This window comes from Lagopus muta, chromosome 4 (assembly GCF_023343835.1).
Source record: "Lagopus muta isolate bLagMut1 chromosome 4, bLagMut1 primary, whole genome shotgun sequence".
Classification (NCBI taxonomy): Eukaryota; Metazoa; Chordata; class Aves; order Galliformes; family Phasianidae; genus Lagopus; species Lagopus muta.
The window spans coordinates 40,207,162-40,227,647 of record NC_064436.1 but is presented as its reverse complement, the minus strand read 5'-3'; the positions used below and the strand labels follow the sequence as shown (position 1 = coordinate 40,227,647).

At 38.9% G+C, this 20,486-nt stretch overlaps 1 protein-coding gene across 7 annotated transcripts in view; it reads left to right on the top strand.

Annotated features, from left to right (window-relative positions):
• Positions 1 to 18,425, top strand: part of TSPAN5 (tetraspanin 5) — an 80,252-nt gene extending 61,827 nt beyond the window's left edge. For 4 of the 7 annotated variants that reach the window (XM_048941249.1, XM_048941252.1, XM_048941251.1 and 1 more), the window contains exons 3-8: positions 6,892 to 7,038; positions 8,704 to 8,874; positions 10,785 to 10,910; positions 15,414 to 15,461; positions 15,585 to 15,701; positions 16,266 to 18,425. In XM_048941249.1, the coding sequence (XP_048797206.1) occupies positions 6,892 to 7,038; positions 8,704 to 8,874; positions 10,785 to 10,910; positions 15,414 to 15,461; positions 15,585 to 15,701; positions 16,266 to 16,331 (675 nt within the window). In that variant the 3' untranslated portion in view covers positions 16,332 to 18,425. Of the gene's footprint in view, positions 1 to 1,188; positions 1,330 to 1,602; positions 1,706 to 2,837; positions 2,938 to 6,891; positions 7,039 to 8,703; positions 8,875 to 10,784; positions 10,911 to 15,413; positions 15,462 to 15,584; positions 15,702 to 16,265 lie in introns of those variants that run through there. The other 3 variants (XM_048941253.1, XM_048941250.1, XM_048941255.1) reach the window with 3 other exon arrangements.
• The last annotated feature ends 2,061 nt before the right edge of the window (positions 18,426 to 20,486 follow it).

Here is a 20,486-nt window from a genome sequence, read left to right as displayed (position 1 = left end):
GAACTAAATCTTTGACAGTATTGAACTTAATAGTACTATTGTATAATATGTAAACATAAACTTACCATGTTTTTGCCAGATTAGGTCTTCAGAAGGATTTACATCTAGCTTTGTTGTTCTTTGTCCTGGTTGTTGACTTGTATGTAGTTCTGCTGCATCACAGAAAAATAGTGTACAAGGCCATGTTAAAAATACAGGATATAATGAAGTAATCCACATTTTATAGGAAGCCTGTTTGCTGCCAGGTGAGACTGTGATAGATTAGTTGATTTAGTGGCTGGTTTCTCTTTTTTGCTAGATCGGTTTGAATTCTCTTTAGACTTTAAACTGAAGAGAAAAAAAAAAAAAGAAAAAAACACACAGTCTCATGACCTTCCTATGCAGGGAGGCAAAAGAGCTCATTTGTCAACCAGGCAGTAGAATTGGCTTGACAGCCAGCCAGCCAGGCCTGAACAAAATCTGAGCAATTAGCATTCTGAATCGTGGACTTAGAAAGAGAACTGGAGGTGGGGGCAATAAACTTGAGGGATGAATAAAGCTTTCTATACCATAGATGCACTATATAGCTCACAATCTCTCAGTGTTTTCAGGCTCACTAGACTTGGTATAGTACTGTTTGAGGAAAAAAAAGTTCATCCACTGAGCAGCTGACACCCACCCCTTCCTCCTCCTCCTGGCTTGTTAGCATATAAAAAGGCTACACTAAGTCCAAGCAACTTACAGTGTTTGCTCAGCAGCAGGAAAAAATACACAGTCGTTATATTTCACTAATTTTTTAGACCACTTCAAGCAATCTTTTCTGTTGCCTTTTACAAACAAATTCACCCTGTACAAAATGTGTACTTCCCTCCTTGGTTGTGAATATTAAATAATGTGGTCTTAAGGCTCACTGAGAGTGTTCATGGTATGATGCCAGTAGGTACTTAGGAAAACAAACTTTGTGGTTCTCTCACTACCTGCAGGAGATTTACATGTAAGTGCAGTGAGAATGAATGATGAATTGCTTTTATGTTCTCAGAGGCTTTTGGGGACTGTAGAGTGGGAGCTTTTAGAAAGCAAGTACTTAGGTTTTGGAATCTGCATTAGGTAATAGGTATAGGTTGTAAAAGCAGAGATTCTAAAATGGAAATGGAAAAAAATGTTTAGATACTCACAAAATTTGTTGATCAGCCTTAATTTACTTCCAAGGTTGACTGAAATGAAGTGCGAGAAGTGGAAAAGGCTGGTTGCACGCATAAGTTTAGTTTCAAAGTTTTTCTTATTAAATCAGCATAACTAGAAGATACTCCAGCTCAGAAGCCGACTTCCACACTTTGGAATAACAATATGGTATGTCTGTGTGCCTGCACAGTGCTGTTGGTGAGTAGGAGCTCTTGGTCTGGATCTCAAGTTTTAAACTTGACTTTTTCATGTCAATTAGATCTCGCTGGTACATTTAAGTTTAGGTTTCAGTACATACAGAGTCATTTTCTAAATATGTTTTTAAATAATTTTTAGAAGTGTTCCAACACCCTGTAACCATTAATCCTGAAAAATGGAAAAAACTGTTCTTATGTGTATTTTCTAACAGTTATTTATGTGTTGAACTCTACTTTGCTGCAGTAAGGAAGTTAGGCTAGTCTACTTCACTAGAACCTTGGAAATGAAAGATTTGCTGCTATTACTGTTTGCTGTGGGAAATACAAAACCAACAAAAATCAAGGAGGTGAGTTCTGTAAACACTGCTCATCCAGTTTCTAAATTGCAGAGACTAAATGCTGGAGTGGAATTAATTGGGCATATTTCGATGACCAATGTTCTGTTCTTCATGCTTGCTCAGATGCATAGCGTAGAGAAACTGCAAAAAGTTTGTGGAAGTAGATTTTTTTCCATTTTAAAATAATACATTTGGAAATCACTCCTGTGTGTTTTTGTTTGCCAGCATTTCTAAGTCCTGGAGACAGGCTTGTGGAAAGGTTAATTCTTAGGCTGCAGAGAAGAAATGTTTCTGAAGGTCTTGTATTGCTGCGCCTTTTTTCTGACCACTTACTTTCTTCTTCGTCCTGGAAATGTGCTTCTGCAGCAGAAATGTTTAGTGGCTTTTTTCCTTAAATATTATATCTTAAATATTTTCGTGCATTTCCTCTTGAGTTCTCCCATCCTACTTGTGTTGATTTCTTCTTTTTATGGCCCACTGGGGTATTGTTTATCATGGGGACTGCTGAGTGTGCTGCTGTTTTCTTCAGGCTAATTCTAGGTGATCCCATGGACTGAATGTCTCCTACTGTCTGAGCACAAGTTGTGTATTATGGAGCCATGTCTTCATTTGTCAGTAATCTAGTTTCTGTGGTCTGAGACTTTCATATGGACTGAAGCATAGCTTATGGGGAGTCCTTTTACATGAACTGAAATGCAAATATAGATAATATAGATATGTATCAAATATCAAAGATTAGAGCAGGAGTTAGAGGTCTGGCTTTGGGAAGTGGTGTAAGTGGTCTTAGTAATCTCTGTATAGGATGGAGAAATCCTTGTGCAAGTAAATGTTGCTTTCTTCATCTTTTTTGATGGGATAAAAGCAAGCAACAGTGCAGCTATAATACTGGGAGAGGCCTTATCAAGAAATTGTCTTCAAGATCAGTATTTTTCCTTTGCCTTGAGCTATGCATGAAATCCAGTGTGTAGGGTGCACAGCTCTGGCCATGTTTTTTTTTTTTTTTTTTTTTTTTTTTTTTTTTTTTTTTTTTAAAAAAAAAAAGGTAGCATGACAACACAGGTCACTAGATTCAGGCACCTCTCTTAAAATGGTTTGCTCTTGTACGAGAGGGAGTCACCTCCCTGTTTTTTTTTTTTTTTAGGAGCTTCTCATGGGCCTGGCTTGGTGATCTGGTATTTGTTGGTGTGGCAGAAGTCACCGCCAATGCTTCTCCACCACTCCTTCACTGGAGAAAGGAGCAGGTCCTGCTGTTTCACTTATCTCATGAATGTGGGGTGGTTTAGAAATATGTCAGTCTTTCCAGTTGTATGCCTGTGTCATTCTATTCTAGTGGCCAAAATCAGATACACTTAACAAATAAAGCAACTTTTTTGTAATGTAACCACCATTATTGATTGTAGTTCATTTATGGATGGTTTTGCTTCTTTATAACGGTGAACAAAAAGTGACTTGCAGGGGATGAAAAGACTAAGAACCTCAACATTCAAATGTACAGCAGGCAGTTGAGGGTGGGGGAACAGAGCAAGCAGATGAGCTGGAGCTCATCCAGAGAGCACTGCTGGCTCTCCTTGTGGGACTGCAGTAGAGCCCCTGGATTGGTGCCACTGGGAGAAGAAAAGTATTAGCATGTGTGGCTCTGCACAAAGCGTTTACTGTCAAGTAAAGATTAGGCATATGTCTGAACTACCAAAGAAGTGCTGTGTGTGCACCCCAGAAACATTACCATACTTCTGAAGTGTGAATATAGATTTAAGAAAAAAAAAGTTTTTCTTCCTGTTAGATGCCAGAATATTGATAGTACTTGCAACTGTGTTGTGGTAAAGACTGGACTTCTGCAGTAGTGTTGCTGAGAAAAATTTCTTTTCATTTGGAGAGAGCCCATCTTTAAAAGATTTACAGTGATGTGTTTAGGCTTTTCATCCCTTGAAGAGATGAGCTGGTGAACAATCGCCACATGCACCTCAGGTAGCCCTGAGGATTCAGAGTGTCGCTGGAATAAGCAGTGTTATCTTGCAGGATTCCTCTTCCTCTGCTCAATCAGCTCCATGCACATTTCTTTCTGCTTTTGGCTGAAGATGGGATGAAGACAGAATTGGCAATTGTGAGACTTGGTGTGTTCCCCAGAATAAAGCACTATCTCTGTGCATCTCTAGGTGTAAGCACACAACATTGTCTGTGTTTGTCATTCCTCTTGCTAGCAATGGTTTTATTGCCAAAGCCACTCAGAAGACTGCTTATCCTGAGGTGTCTCCAGAATACTGATAAGTTAGGATTCGTATGCAGACAGCACACAAAGCAAATGAGAATTACACAGTATGCTTTGTGCTGTCAGGATGTATTACTTGGAGTTTATCCAAGCTTGGTTTATGATTGTCATATGTGGACTAGCAAAAGATGCACATAAAGGTGCTCTCCAAGGGTAGCGAACAATGGCAGATAAAGCCTGTATTGTTTTACTTCAGTACATGTCAGATCACAGCTGTACTGAGCAATCAGAATCTGGAGGAGAACTCTGCTTAAATGTGAGTGACTTTTGCTGAGTGACAAGCCAGCTTGTGGCCAGTGCTAAAATCAAGTCAGTTGGGAAATGGCATGATCAGGAAGGGAATAGAAATACAACCAATTTGCTAAATTTTATTGTCATTAGGTGTAATGAAAGTATGAAGTTGTGTATTTCTTCTTATTAACACTTATTTGTATAAAGAGTAGCTTCTCAAAGAGCAGGGTCTACAGGTATTAACTGAATTACACTTGGATTTTGTCTTTGATTTGAATTTTACTACTTTCAAAAGGGAAATAATTTGATTAGACTGTTCTTTCTTTTCTTTCAAAAGTAAGACCAAACTGTCTTATGAAGAGAGACTTAAATGACCATTTATCCTTCTGGATTTTTTTTTTGAAGGAAAATAATTGCAGTAGGCAATGTCCTTTTTTCAATGATTGTTTTTATCCTTTGCTATAGTGCATTAATGAAAAATATGAGCTAATATTCAAAGAAATTAGGAGTAGTTTTTGCTTAAGGCATAACTTGTTCTCATGGGGGAAAACATAGACAGGATTTCCAAACATGATTGGAAGTCATTACGGCAGACCTTTTCCTTGAGGTAGAGGTTGTGTTTCCTGACTTGTGTATGTCCAAAGCAGTGCCTTTTTCAGAGGTTTGTATGTTAGATTATGCTGCTTATTGTTTGTTATTCTTAGCCAGAAAGTTGTATCCTTCAGTTTCTTTTTTCATGGCTCAAGTAATCAAGAAACAGTGGTGGAAAACTTCTGTACAAATTGATTTAAGTGTTCAATTCAGTCTGACTTGTACCATCTCATCACTGATTACTTAGAAAAGGAGGCATACCAACTGGTCTGGTTTGACAGCAATACTCGTTCTGAGCAGCATTGTGTTATATTATGCATCACATCTATTCTTGCCTTTGTAATGAATGACAATGTCTAGTACTGTATGTGCTGTAGGAGGAAAGCAGTGAATATATTTTTTTTTCATCCCTCTGTCGGGGGGGATTGCCTTCTCTAGTAGGAGGAAAATCTAGTCTGAGAATGTTAACTCATTCTTGTTCATTGCTTGTAAGTTAGAGTTAGATGGCGTTCTGTTTTTTGTTGTTTTCTTATGTTTTCTGGTCTCTTCCAAGGCTCCTCGCTGTGTGCATTGGAGAATTCAGGCACCTATTTTATCCAGTCTGTCATTCAGAAATAAAAACTGTTATGGACTGTCTTCATTTCCAGTTTATTCAGTGTCAGCTTTGTGTGGAGGAAATAATGGAAGTGATTGCAGACTGATGTGCTGTATTAGAGATACTGGGTGCGTGACTATTTATGTGCTATGGGTGGCCCAAATTGAGTATTAAAAAACAAAATCAAGGATCCAAAGTTACAATTATGAAGAGCTACTTGTTAACAGAGTTGCTAACAACTTTTCGAAATGATGCTATGATAAAATTGTTTAAAACTATTGCTGTTCTGGGAGCAAAAGAAGCAAAGTGGACATGAGCAGGAACAAGTAAAAGGATGGAAAACTTGAGAGTAGATCTGCAAACAAGAAGCTGTAGAGCAGAACATCTATAGTTGCTTTTCAAGCCATAGTTAACTCAGGAGTTAGTAGGGAAAGCAGTAGTCCAGAACACTCAGCCTGCATTCAGGCTTCTTTGAAGGAACACATGCAGAAATGTCCACTGCAGTAGTGTGCTTTGTATTGACCTATGACACTAAAGGTAAATGAAGGAATGAAGCAGTGGTGCTTCAGCTTTTTTGTTGCCAGAAGGCTTTGTGGAATTGTAACTGTTCCTCCGCAATCTCACTGGAATAAGGAAGACTTTGTATTTGCTCCTTGATATGGCCCATATGTTCAACATCAGCCAAACTCTGGCTAAAATGTGTTCAGATCAATAAAGTAGGTTCTCAAGACTCCTGGCATGACAACCCAAGCTCTGTATCTTAGGGATTAATGGCATCATAAGTAGGCTCTGCTGACTGTTGTATCTGAAATACAGCGTGTGTAGTTTACCGTGTGATAAATCTAACCCAAGTTGATGCATACCATCTCCTCAGACATGTCTTTAAATGGCTTTCTGTCCTACTAAGAAGATACAATTTCAATGTTTCTTTTTGTTAACAGGTGAGACAGTAGCCATGCTTTTCTTACTTAATGGGGTTTTGCCATATAGGTGACTGAAGTTTTAATCAGCCTGGTATCTAAATTGTCAAAATATAACATAAAATTTGTTACAGAATACTGTATTTAACTGGGAAGCTCAGTTCTAATTTCTGTCAGTTGTTGAAAATACCGGGTCTAAACTGAAGAGGTTTTCTTGCTATTGACCACTTTTTCTGTCATAACGCTTGTAAGTTTGTGCTTCTATGAACAACATATACGATACTCAAAATGCATCTTACCATGGTAATAAAATTAAGTTCAATTTTATTCTAATGTCTAAATCTGACTTGTTGTAGAGAACTCTAGAAGAATGCTCTTTTGCTCTTCCCATGCATTGATTTAGAAATACTGATCATAATCACCTTTTTTTCTCTCTGTTTGAAAACAAAATGAAAAGATTTTGTTTTCTTGTTGTGCTGAGGAACATTTGTTTGCTTTAAACCTCTACCTTTTTAAAAAGAAAAATGCAAGCTGAATGTTTACAGCAGAAAGGTTGACCATGTGTTAACTCTTGGTGTTGTTTCTTTCCTAGGGAGTGCTGTCCAACATCTCTTCCATCACTGACCTGGGTGGCTTTGATCCAGTTTGGCTCTTCCTAGTGGTAGGAGGAGTTATGTTCATTTTGGGATTTGCAGGATGCATTGGAGCTTTGCGAGAAAATACCTTTCTTCTCAAATTTGTGAGTAGCAACTGTGGCATTCAGTAGTTACATGGGGAAAGTCATGTTTGGTATTCCTGCTTAACCGTGTAAAGATATTAAAAGGCCTTTTGGGGAGCAGAAGGTGTTACTGATGTGAGTACTGTTCTTTGAATCTCTTGATTTGCTTTATAGATCTCAATCTCTGCTGCTTACTATTGGGTTGTTTTTTTTTTTTAATGTTTAAAGCTGTTGATAGTAAGAATTATAACGTGGAACTACTGCTTTTCATATGGGTATAGTCTAACGTTTTGACTTCTGTCACTAAGAGCCTGAATTGAACTTAGAATCAATGATCAGCTTGCCTGTGAATTAGGAGGAATGTATAATAAGCTACTGAATGTGAACCATCTGATTTTTGCTGTACAAGTTTCCCTCATGGTACAGAAGAGATAGAACTGCTAGGAAGGCATTGCTTGCTGTGATAAGACTCGGCTCTGTACTGTGTAGCTAAAAAGACCTTATTGCCATATGTAAATTTAAGATTCAGAATAAAATCAAGATATTTTCCTCTCCTGTCACACCTTCCAGAGTTGTGCTTAGCCAGGATACTATTTGTCTTTATAACTGTTAACTTTAGTATACGTTCAAAAAGGTTTCCAGTGGAAAAATCAGCCTTCAGGTCACTTATTTGACTCTCACTGACACATTGTATTGCAGGAGGAAGTTGACAGTTACTGAGCTGTTTATGAAGCAGCTCAAGATATAGTTCTAGCTTACTCTCTTCTTACCTCTATTAAATTAAAACCAAAAAAAAACAAAAAAAACCAAACTTGTAAATTTTGGGTTTTTTCTCTTCTTTCTTTATTTCTTTCTCTCCTCTAAAACGTACCCATCTGCTTTACCAGAAATAGCTTCCTATACAGCAGCTGACAGAGGAATTAAAAATGCATCTGAGCAAACACAGAGAGCATATTAAAGTGAGACTTAAAGGCACAGTTGCAAAAGAGATGGAATTCCAGTATATGAGGACCCCAGCGTGTGTTAAAACACTGTAGACTCAATGGAGATGCTTAGAGAAAGTGGCAGATCATTGCTAATGCCTTTGGCATCCATTGCATTTGCATTAATCATCACGGCCTCGTTTGGTTTTAGTGTGGATATGAGTCATTCCATAGACATTCCTCTCTGACTCAGTCATTAATTAATTTCTGTTGTTAGAATTTTTGCCTTACCCACTTAGGCAAAGTTTTACCAATGAGGATGTCTGAAGAGAAGGTCACTTAGACAGCATTTAATTTGTCCTATTTGTTGTTCAGTACCTTTGAAAGTGGGGGTGCCTACACAGGAATTTTACAAGAGTTTTCAAAGAGCCTGGCAGTTGGCCAGGCAGTAATGTTGAAATTTAGAGTAAACAATTTGAGCTTCTTGGGAAATTCCAGTGAAATGTCCTGCTTTAGGTGCCAATGCTTGCGTTCACTGACATTTTTATTGTTTGCTAGAATAAAATTGAGAGTATTGTACTTCAGCTCTAATAAAAAAAAAAAAATATGTGTATTTTTAATCTTAATTTTTTTGTCTGCGTGAATAGGTTGAGTTTGCTCTGGAACAGACAAAGCTTTACCAGCACACATAATTGCGAGCCTTGAAAAATACATTTTTGGCATGACAGTACAATAATTTTAATGTTTTCCTTTTTCTTTATAGTTTTCTGTGTTTCTTGGAATTATTTTCTTCTTGGAACTCACTGCTGGTATTCTAGCGTTTGTTTTCAAAGACTGGATCAAGGACCAGCTGTATTTCTTTATAAACAACAACATCAGAGCATACCGAGATGACATTGATTTGCAAAACCTCATAGACTTTACGCAGGAATATGTAAGTAGGACTATGTTTAATTTTTAATGCTTGATTGAATGAAATACCTTCTCTGTTTGTTACTTCCTGTTTGGTTTCTTCAAGGATTAACAAAAATATACTAGAATGTAATTCTTGTAATATTCACAGACCTTCTGCAAACACACAGTATCTATGAAAAGTGGCTTATTACTTGTTGTTTTATTCAGCAAAACAATTACAGTGGAGAGTTGGGGTGATTTATTCATGAAGGCTTTTAAAGATAAGTGTGTCAAACTGATTAGGTACCGTTCAGATTGTTGGAGCATATTTGTAAGTGTTTATAAAGATACTTTGGAGGGGTGGGGAGTGGAGAGTGGGGATTGCTTTCAAAATATCTTATTGTAGGAACTGTCACTTCTGTTTAAAAACAAAAACAAAACCCTCAATTTTTTAAAGCTTGATGGAAACTTATTCTGTTATGAATTGAATGTTGGTGATGTTTTAGCAACATTAGAAGTGCTACGCCACTCTGCTGAGTGACAGAGATGTGGGGGCTTGTTGAGACTGCAATGTTCTATCTCAAAAAGACTCAATGTATGTAGCTTAATGAAGTGGGCAATTCCAAAAATCCTTATAAATCTCTAAAAGACACTCCAGCAGCACCTGAAGGGAAAGGAAGAGTGAAGTCAGATGCACGTGCTTGTGCAGATTCTAAGGTCAAATTTGCCAGTGTGTAAAGGAGTCTTGCACTGAATTTCACACAGAAGCCATTTTGCCAGTACATTCTTGCTCCAGCACTCTCTTCTGGTCTATGTTATGAACTTCACATTGAATTTGGCCCTGCATAGTTGCATCACTAAGCGTTCGTTGAAATCGTTATGTCTCTTCATTTTTACATATTCTGCAAATAAAGTTATTCAGTGTTTGGTTCGCTTCTATATGCCTTGGGGTAAAATGTGAGTGAGTAACAGAATGTGGATCCTTGTGCTCATTTGAATCTTTTCCAGTTTGAAGAAGGCCAGGGATCTGAAAACAGTGGGGCATATGTACATAACCAAAAGGCTATAATCCGGTTTTGGAGTAGACTGGCACTAGATAACTGGATTAGCAATCTTGACAGTTAAGTCAGAGCAGCATGAGTCTGGCCAGGAAGTCACTTTTTCAGCTAGGAGAGATGAGGCTTGAAGACAGCCTATTTCTTTTAATGCAGATGGAACTGTATTTACATCCAGAGGGAGAGAATTGCCATTCCCAACACTTTAAAATGTGCTTAGTTTTATTTATTTATTTATTATTAGTATGTTTTTAGTTGGCATAGATGGGTTTCTTGGGCTAGATTCTGGAGTGCTGTAAATAATCAGTGGTCCACTGAAGTCTAGTCTGTTCTTTTCAGGTTTGGCCTTTTTTAACCAGAGACTAAGTGTAACATCTAGACTATTTACTTTCTGAAGGATTCTGGTTTCCTTCAGTTAAGGGTTACTGTGATGTGCAGTAAATGCTGAATTAATACTGACTAGTATACAGCCTAGCAAAGATTCCTTCAAACTGGCAAATGGAGTAGCTACACTAGTGCAGCACTTACTGCTCATCAGGTCTGTTAAGAGCTCATGGCACACTGGACGAGGCAGAATATCACACTTCATATACTGTCCCTGGGGTGTGAGCTTCTAGAACTGTGCAACTCTGTGGCTTTAGGATATCAGTTTGCTCTGTAATTTTCTTTCCAAAGAATAGCATTGCAGGGTGTGAACAGAACTGTAATCCCATGGTAATTTTAGAATAACTTAGTAGTTTGGAGTGGTCTTTAAAAATTAAATTACGTCCAATTAAATGAAGGAATCTTGGATTCTTTATGGAAAACTAGAAAGAAACCAGCAGTAATTATGCATGCTTTAATGCTGAGATTTGTTGATAGTGAAAGACAAAAAGCTCTCCTTTCTGTGTTCTAGTGGCAGTGCTGCGGGGCTTTTGGAGCTGATGACTGGAACCTCAATATTTACTTCAATTGCACAGATTCCAATGCAAGTCGAGAGCGCTGTGGTGTGCCATTCTCTTGCTGCACTAAAGACCCTGCCGTAAGTCAGTCAAGAGAGTAAGAGGGGTCTGTTGTTCAATTTCAAATGATTGTATGAGATTTTTCTGGAAGTCATGCGTGATCTTAACTTTTCTACCATTTTTAATATTTTTTTTTTTTTTTTTTTTAATTTGAAGCACAGCGTAACTACTAAATTCTACCAGCAAAAATCCAGAACTAACTTAAGACTTCACTGTATGCTTTTCATGTTTGCTGTTGTTCATTAGAATGAGAGAAGCACAATTTCGGCTGAATGTACATGTTAATCTTTGCAAGTATAAAAAGCAGAAGTCCATAGTGAGTTGAAGGATGTGAGCTTTTAATTGATTATCATCAGGATACTTCATTTGCTGCCTTAAAAAATAACTGTAAGATCAGACACTCTAAAGCAGGTATTGCTCATTATTTAATGGAGTGTCCGGAGGCTGTAGTCATATTGGCCTGGTTTGTGTTAGGTGTAGTAATAAGTGACAGCCTGTGTTTTGAAGAACTGTTGTATGTTTTTGTTACAGTCTTTAGACAGCCACAGAAATTTCTGTGCTCTTTGTCTTCTTTTAAAATTAGCTTGTCCTGCAGTCACCTGAGATCAAAGTTGAAGGGTCAAATGTTGTTTGAAGGAGCAGCTCTTCTGATGCATTTTCATGTCCTTTTAAATAGTTCTGGTACATCAAGCAGAAGATGCTGGGGCTATATGTTAATAGTACAGACATGATCAAGAGTGTAGGGAAGCAGTTCACTGACGATGAGAAGCTTAGAATAAGGATGGGTTACATGGCTAACATCACTACTTCCAAACTCAAGATTGGTGCATGCCTAAGAGTAAGAGATCTGGGGAAGGTGGCAAGAGGTTTGTGTGGATGAGTAAGGAACTCATGGATAAAGTAAAAGGAAAGAAGAAGGTCCATGGGATGTGGGGAGAGGGCCTGTCAACCTGGGAAGAATGTAGGAATGTTGTCAGGTCCTGTTGGCATGTGATGTGGAAGGCTAAGGCCATCTTGGAGTTAAACCTTGCAGAAGAGGAGGTAAAGGCTAACTAAAAATGTTTTTTAAGTGTGTCGGCGGTAAAAGGAAGGCTAGGAAAATGTGGGTCCCCTACTAAATGAGGCAGGTACCCTGGTGACAGTGGATGCTGAGAAGGTGGAGATTCTGCATGCCCTCTTTGCTTCAGTCTTTAATACGAAGACTAGCCCTCAGAAATCTCAGGCCCTGGGGGTAAGAGAGAGAGAGTCTGGGGAAAGGAAGACTTCCTGTTTGCCTAGGAGGATCTGGTCAGAGAGTGTCTAGCTAAAATCAACTCACACGAATCCATGGGCCCTGAGGGGATGCACCCTTGTGTGCTGAGGGAGCTGGCAAAGGTTATTGCTGAACTTCTCTCAATCATCTTGAAAAGATCTTGGTGAATGTAATGGCTGACACATCAGAAGGATGCACTGCCATTCAATGAGACCTGGACAGGCTGTAGAGTTAGGCAGTAGGCAGGGGGGATCCTGATAAGGTTTAACAGGTACAAGTGTAGAGGCTTGCACTTGAGGAGGAATAATCACGCATATCAGTACAGGTTAGGGGATGACCTGCTGGAGAGGAGCTCTGCGAAGAAAGACCTGGGTGTTCTGGTGGACAACAGCTTTGCCATGAGCCAGCAGTGTGTACTTGTGGCCAAGAAGGCCAGTGCTGTCCTGGGGGCGCATTAAAAGGAGCGTGGCCAGCAGGTCAAGGGAGGTGATTATCCCCCATCTACTCTGCCCTGAGGCCACGTTTAGAATACTGTGTCCAGTTCTGGGTTCCCTAGTTCAAAAAAGACAGGGATCTCCTAGCAGGAGTCCAGCGAAGGGCTGCAAAGACGATTAAGAGTCTAGAGCATTTTCTAGTGCAAGGAAAGGCTGAATAACCTGGATCTATGTAGCCTGGGGAAAAGAAGATGTGTGGGTGGGGGGGGGGGGGAAGAGGGGGGGGAAATCTGATTAATGTTTATAAATATCATAAGGGAGGTGGGAGGCAAATGAGTGCAGTTAGGCTCCTCTTGTTGATGCATAGTGATAGGGCAAGGAGCAATGGCCTAAAATGTGAACACAAAAAGTTCCATACTAACATGTGGTAGAATATCTTTATGGAATGAGTAATGGAGCACTGGAACAGGTTATCCAGAGAGGTTTTGGAGTCTCTTTCAGTAGAGATATTCAAGACCTGTCTGGGCACCTACCTCTGTGACCCATTTTAGGGTACCTGTTTTAGTATGGGAGTTGGAGTTGATGATCTCTTGAGGTCCCTTCCAAACACTGCGATTCTGTGTAAATTATGTGTAACTCTGCATATATTTGACTTTGTAGTTTAAAAGAAGCAGCCTGTGAGTGCTTGTATTATCTGGTAGGTCAGCTGTGGCTCAGGTGGTTATTTTCCACCTGGAATGACTTCTAGATCCTTGAATATCTGAGTCCATAGTACTAACTAAAATCAGGTGAGTTGCCAGCAGGCAGCTCAGGTGCTTCCTGCCTTGCTAATGCAAAGCAGTTACTCCTTTGGCATCTAGTTGCTTCAGCTGTTGTCCTCCGTAGCCCTCCATTTGCAGATGCTGCGTTCTGGTTCCTCTGCAGTTGAATGCATTTTCAAACTAGTTTGAATATTCCTTGTGAATATGTATGTGTCTTTTAACAAAGTATTATAACAAAATGGAAAGCATATTAGGCTAAAGCCTTACTTCAAGCTCAGGATTTCCCCATAATGTTCACCAGTCTGCCTACCTACCCACACATAGAGTGCATCTCAACCCAGTTTTAAAAATACAGTTGTTATAAAACCAAACCAGTGACAGTGTTACCATGTAATCCTATAAATACATAATCTATGCTAAAATTTTCTGCCTGTGTATATAGTTATTCCTTTTTTGGGGGGGTGATGCAGTTACCAGAAACTTTAAGATAAGTCTCATTCTTATTCCCCATAGAGAAGTGACACACTTAATTGCCTTTAAAATAACAACTGCCTAATGCATGTAATGAATTTAACCAAGCTGTGACAGGTTAATTGTGTGCAATGATATATACAGATTTATTCCATGGGAAAGCAAATTTGTGACTTTTGGAATTAGAGTGCTGTGTTGGACTGATGCAGAAAGTTATGTGCATGCTTTTTTCAACAGGATTTGCTTGTGGTGTAGCATTTAGTTTAGCTTAAATCAGAAAATGATAAGTCTAAGCTAAGCCAAAGCAAATCTCCTTTGAAACAAATTTAGATTCCTTTACTTCACTTTGTACAACATTTCAACTTGTTAAACTATGTTTTTCTACAGGCAAGGCCTAGAAAAGTTGTCATATTTCCATTTCATTCTTCATGCTTTCTTTCAGTTATCGGATCCTGAACTTAAAGACAGAAGGCATTGGTAATAAAGCAAGTAGATACTCAGCATGAGAAAGAAAGCTTAAAAACCCTCTCTTGAAATCTTATCTGCTTGTGAATTGCTTGGCTCTCTGATATGCTAGGAACAGGAGCATTCATCTCAATAAAAAAAAATAAAGATTGCTCAAATCCTAAAGGTCCAATGAGGGAATTCAGTTTGGGCAACTGACAGGATTGATACCTGTTGATGTACTTCCTGAAGAGGTGGAGGAGTTTAAGTGCTAACAGAAGGATATTTCTTCTGTATGGCTGTTATTTAAAATCTATCTTTGCCGATCTGTCTTTCCCACAATTTGATTAAATTGTGATGTTCAGTACACCTAGCAAATACTGGCTGATATTTCTGACTTCCTTGAGCAGCTCATTCTGCTCACTGTTATTATATGAGCCAGTAACTTAATATTTTGCTGTTGTTGCAGCAAAGTAGTTGCTTCATTTTATTGCCCTGAAATACCTGCAGTCAGCATCAGCTTCCACTGGGTAGCACCTGTTCAGTAAGAAAACTCTGTCATAGCCTGCTGAAGGTGCTTGAGGAGTTCTGAAGCAGAGTCAGTAGGATGAAAACTCCTCCTCCTTTGGTATCAAGATCCCATAAGAAAGAATGGGCACTAGTAAACATTATCCATTTCTCCTTTTTCCTCTATTACTTTGGAAAGGAGCTAGGTACCTATATATATTTCTACAGGCATCCTGTAAGAGCTTAGTTTCTGCAAATGGAACCGCTCCTTGTTACCTCTTCATGACTGAGCCCTGAAAAATTTTAACTGTATTTTTTGTAAACAGACAAAACTTTTTGAGTGGAAAGTTCTTTTGCTTCAAGCAGATGCATCTTAATCCTTTTGCTTTGATTACATATGGAATGTGGGAAATGATTTTCCCACTGCGCTCCTTTGAAAGCTGAAAGTATTCTTCACCTTGTGTTTTTGTTTGTTGCTAATAATTGACAGCACTGAGTGGAAGAGAGAAGAAGAATCTTTTAAAAAGTAGTAAGAAGACCAAAACTGAGGTGATTGTATTACTACATACAGGACCAGCTCTGGGGAACTGTGACAGGATGCTTTGAAGACATTTCTTTTCACTCATTTGCCTCCTGTTTGTCTCTCTTTCCTAGGAAGATGTTATTAATACTCAGTGTGGCTATGATGCAAGGCAAAAACCAGTAAGCATTTTTTTTTTCTTCTTCTAATGTGTTCTAAGAATCTGAATCCCTCTGGCAAAAACAGGTTATTTTACTGGTGGGATAATTGAATGTAACAACCTCTTTTTTCTTCTTCTCTGGCAGGAAGTTGATCAGCAGATTGTTATCTACACAAAAGGCTGTGTCCCTCAATTTGAGAAATGGTTGCAGGACAATCTTACCATAGTTGCTGGTATATTCATTGGGATAGCATTACTGCAGGTAAGTGCAGAGTTCCTTGTAATGAGTTACATAGAAGAATTGCAGAGAAATTAAACATGTAGGTGCTGGGTAGGGACTGAATATGAGAATTGGAAATACAAGTTTCACCTAGAAATATAAGGTCTGTAGGATTTAGTGAGGTGTGCAAAATGCTTGAGGCTTTTTTGTGTGTGCTAAGAGGTACTTAATTTTTGTCAGTAAAGATTTTCCTTTTCAGCTGTTCACAGGTCAAAATCAACACTCTGTTAGATAAAGATTGGCTAGAGATTTTTAAGCCCGTACAGATCTACAGTTTCTGATGGTGTTTAAATGAGCAATGGAATGCCTTTACAGTTGGATTTGTGAAGCAAATACAGAACAATTCAATTTCCTGGAACCCAGCAATGCTATAAAAAGATGAGGGTTACAGGAGTCTTTCAGTACTTTCTTCTGCCAACACTTACTGTTAACTTAATGGCTTTCTGTTGCTTGTTTTCCTAACAAAGTTTTGTATAACTGAAGGAGTTTACCTGTGTGAAAAGAGTTGTCCAATGCTCCAAATGAATAAACTGTTGTCTCTTCCAGATATTTGGGATTTGCTTAGCCCAGAATTTGGTTAGTGACATTGAGGCTGTCAGAGCCAGCTGGTAAAACTGCTGAAGTAACCACAACAAGACACTGGACAACCGAAACCCTCTGAAACCTCCAGTGTGTCTCTCCGACACCAAGCTGTATGGACATGGGTGACAGGGAAGCCTTCTCTCCCACATAGTCTCAAGTTTAAGTTCCTGATATTGCAGTGAACTCGTATTTCTTTGGGGTGGGGGTTAGAAGAGTGGGCTCTTTAAAATCTGCTGCTCACTGACAATTTTTTTCTTTTTTTTTTTTTTCTTTAAACCACCATTTTGAAAGCTGTTGAGCCGTGAATCTCTACTGTATTCTTGATCCTGAGTAACAAGTGGACACTTTTTAAAAATTGGTGTATTCAGTGGGACAGAGTTGCATTATTGTTATCTGTGGATATACTGTTTATTCTTCATGCCATGAGCTCTTAGTAGCTGCCAAGTATTCCTGAGATGGTCGCTCACCTCACCACTCTAAAGGAACAGTCTTCTTATTTTCACAGATAAACGTAGCTACAGGCTTTCTATGCATCTATTGTACAGTAAATGAAATTGTTTTTAAGACAAGGGAAAGTTACTTTTTTGGTGTGTTTTTTTTGTTTTTGTTTTTTTTTACACAAGGTTCCAGCCATCTCCCTGTAGTATTTTCAAGTTGGAATGAGCAAGCTCACAGGGAGAACTGCCTAATTTTATCAACATCTTTCTTCCTTTCTCTATCCTTGTATGAAGGGGAAGGAATTTTATATTTGTCAAACAAGGGTTGTAGAGCCTTTAGTTGCTGCCATACCTTAGGACATCAGCCTCTTAAGGCAAGAATGAGATATAACTGTATAAATGTATGAAAGCAGTGTGGATATTGGGTCCAAGTGAATATTATTATTCAAAGAATGAATTATATATTAACTTAAAAAAAAAAAAAATGAAAGCATCTGATATGGCTAAATCTTTTGTTTCTTTGGAATTTAGTGTAACCTAATATATTTAGGGATCTCACTAATATTATGCTTTGATATACTTGTACAAAACTTCTTTTAAGATAATTTCTAGGTCTGTTCCTATCTGAGGCTTTGGTCTTAATTTTTTTTTCCTTCAATTCTTTTCACTTGCATGAGCTGTGGAGTAAGAATCTGTGACACTCCAGTGCTTTAAATCTGTGCATATGTTTTAATACAGTCTAATTCAAACTTATTTATTGGTAAATGCATGTGATTATGGGAAGCTCATATTCCATTTCTTTGCAACTTGGAGAAAACAGCTTTTACCAGAATAAATGCTTACTTTCAATGGACAAATCCTCGCTATGAAGATAAGTCTCCCTTTGTTGCGTAAAATGCAACAACAACAACAACAAAATAATCTTGAAGCAATGGAATAAAAGTTCTGAAATAGAACTGTGTATTAGGATCAGCCAAGGCACATACTCTTGAAATGGACAAAATTTGAAATCAAGCTCAGATCAGACTCCATCCACCATAAAGTTTGATTTGTTGTTCTTGAAAAATAATAATGAATTTACAAACCTGACCATGACTTGGATAGTTCCATTGCACTTTGTACAAATTACTCTTCTTTTATGACCTTCTCCAGTATCTGCAGAATAAGCTCTGAAAGCTATGAGCTCTTTGCTCCTGCTTTGGTAAAACAGTGATAAAAACTTGTGTAGCATCTCTTTGCAAGAGATGATTTTTCAGAGGAGTACATGGAGTAGAAGAGGTTAATGCATTGTTTCCTAAGTGTCCCTGCTGTGGTGGATGGATAGGAAGCTGCTCTGGTGGCCTATTAAGGTCTTTACTGGTTCCAGGACTCTTAAACATATGATTATATGTACCCTGCATATTTTTACCTTCCTGTGCTTTAGTCAACTGTGTTTTTCCCCCCTCCAAAACTGGTGTTGGGCACACTGATGATCCATAGATGCTACAGAAAGTCCTTTGGTCCTTCTGTCTTTCAGTATTACCTCATTCTCTTCTGGTTAACTCCCACTGACTGTCTCTGAATCAGGCAGCCTCCATATCCTTTGGTATCTGCTGTGAAAGGCCAGCCATGACTCAGAGTTATTTTTTTTTAAAGCCTTTGCAAGCAATTATAATTCACTGTCCTTAATAAAGTTGGTTCCACCTCACCACAGTGTTATGTTTTTCTTAGTCACTCCTCATCTTGAGGAGTTGCTGGTGTTTGTTTCCCACAAAGGGACACACCATTTTGCCTGATAGCAGCAGGACAGATAGATCACCAGCACCTCTGATGCTGCACTGATGAAATGGTATGGGGAGAAATCAAAGAAGTCTGGTTCAGGAAATAACTCCTTCATTCAAGAGCCTTGATATATGACCCAGCACTTTGCTTTGAAGAAAAAAAAAGTCTCTATTACAGAAACATTCCTTATTGCCACTGATCTTGAACGGTACTTCTGCTGCTATGGGCTTCTGAAGACAACTTCCATTCCTCTACTTGAATTTCTGCAGTTTTTCTGTATTGGCCTTTTGCCTTGTTGTGCTGCTTTCTGAGCTCCGGTCTGCTGAATGTGCACTGGCAGTGTAAGACTGATAGGAAGGTAAATGATCTGAAGTGAGCAAGTCTTTTTCTCAGTATTTGCACATGTGCTCACAAATGTTCAACATATCTTGTGAGTCCCAGAGTTACTTTTCTTATTAAAAAAACCCCACTAAATTTATTTTTCCAGGCCTTGTATTTTTTGCTGCAGATGCTAGTTCCATCCCCTGCCCCTCAACTCCCTATAACTTTTCTCGTTTTTGCAGTTATTTGATGGATGAACACTGAATGTTCAGGATTGCCTGCCTGTATTGCACATTTAAATCCCACATTTCTGTCTACAGATTGGATTAGATGTCCTAGAAATGCCCCAGCTATTGGCAGCTTAGGTGTCCAATTTGGAAGGCTTGTGGGAAGCCTTGGAGGTCAATCTGTTATGGTCAGAGCCTGCCAAAATCAATCAAGCTTTCTTCCAGAAAACCTTACAGAAACTTCAGGTGAGCACAACTAGAGCACAACTGCCACTTACATGGGCTCATTTTCCAAAGCAATAAGATATGGTAGGCAGTACAACCTTTTGGCAATCTCTAGCTTGCCTGATGGGCTAGTGAATAAGGTGAATTCAGAAGTCACTGTAACTTTCCTTAATCTGCAGTAGTTGCTCAGAAATTTGTTGTCACATTTGTGGCCCCTTGTGAAGCATGAGACTGCTGTTTGCTGCGTACTTGCTATGTGATGGGAATGTTGCTGCTTAGACGTCTGCTTGTACTTTAGTGATGGCCCTGATTTTAAAGCCATTTCTGAATTCTCCACTGAGCCCTAGCAAAGGGTTCCACAATTCTTGCTCCTCCGCTCCCTAAATTCTCTCTCTCCATATTCACAAGCTTTTTTTAAAGCCTTTTTTTTTTGATACCTAATGAACAAATGTTTGGTTTGTCTGTGTTTGTTTTGGCAGAGAGTAGATATCTTTGTTTCAAAATCCATAATTTTGATTGTACCCCTTAGAGTTTGAAGCAGTGGAGACGTTGCTCAAGTGAGCTCTGTTCTGAAAGCTGTCTCTCCCTTTGTGAGAGAGGCTAATTGTGGTTCTGGTGTGTAAATAGTGTTTGAAATGTAAATAGTAGCATGCAGATTAAATGGTTCTTGCACATGATTGCTTTTCACTCTGAAAGTGTTTATACTGACAAGCAAGATATCCACCGTGCAACTTTGCTGGCCGAACATGAGCACAGCAAGTGGCCATTTTTGCTTTACTTCGCCTTGCCGGTGAGGCAGAAGCTCTTTAGTCGCCTACCACCTAGTGTCTTCGGGCCCAATTGCAGCAAGCGCTCGGAGAAGGGAAAGCTCTGTTAGTATCAGGACCTGCCTTGCATTTTTCCTTTGCTACTTGGTATTAGGAGAATAATATTAGGTTGTAAACTGGAGTATCAGAGTCAGTGGCCACTACCTGTTTTGGGAGGTAAGTATCACTTGCGGCAGGACTAAGCGTGGTGCTATTTGAATTGCTGTGGTCTTGGATGTTAATCTGCATTTTTATTTCATTAGAGATGCCCTTGACAAAATTGGTCACAATTGAACAATGTTGGTCACAAGAGAAACTCTCATGTGTATTCTTAATTCCATTTCCTTTCTTGTTGTATGCGTGCCATTTGGGTGCATTGTAGTGGTTGTTCTGCAAATGATTACGGGG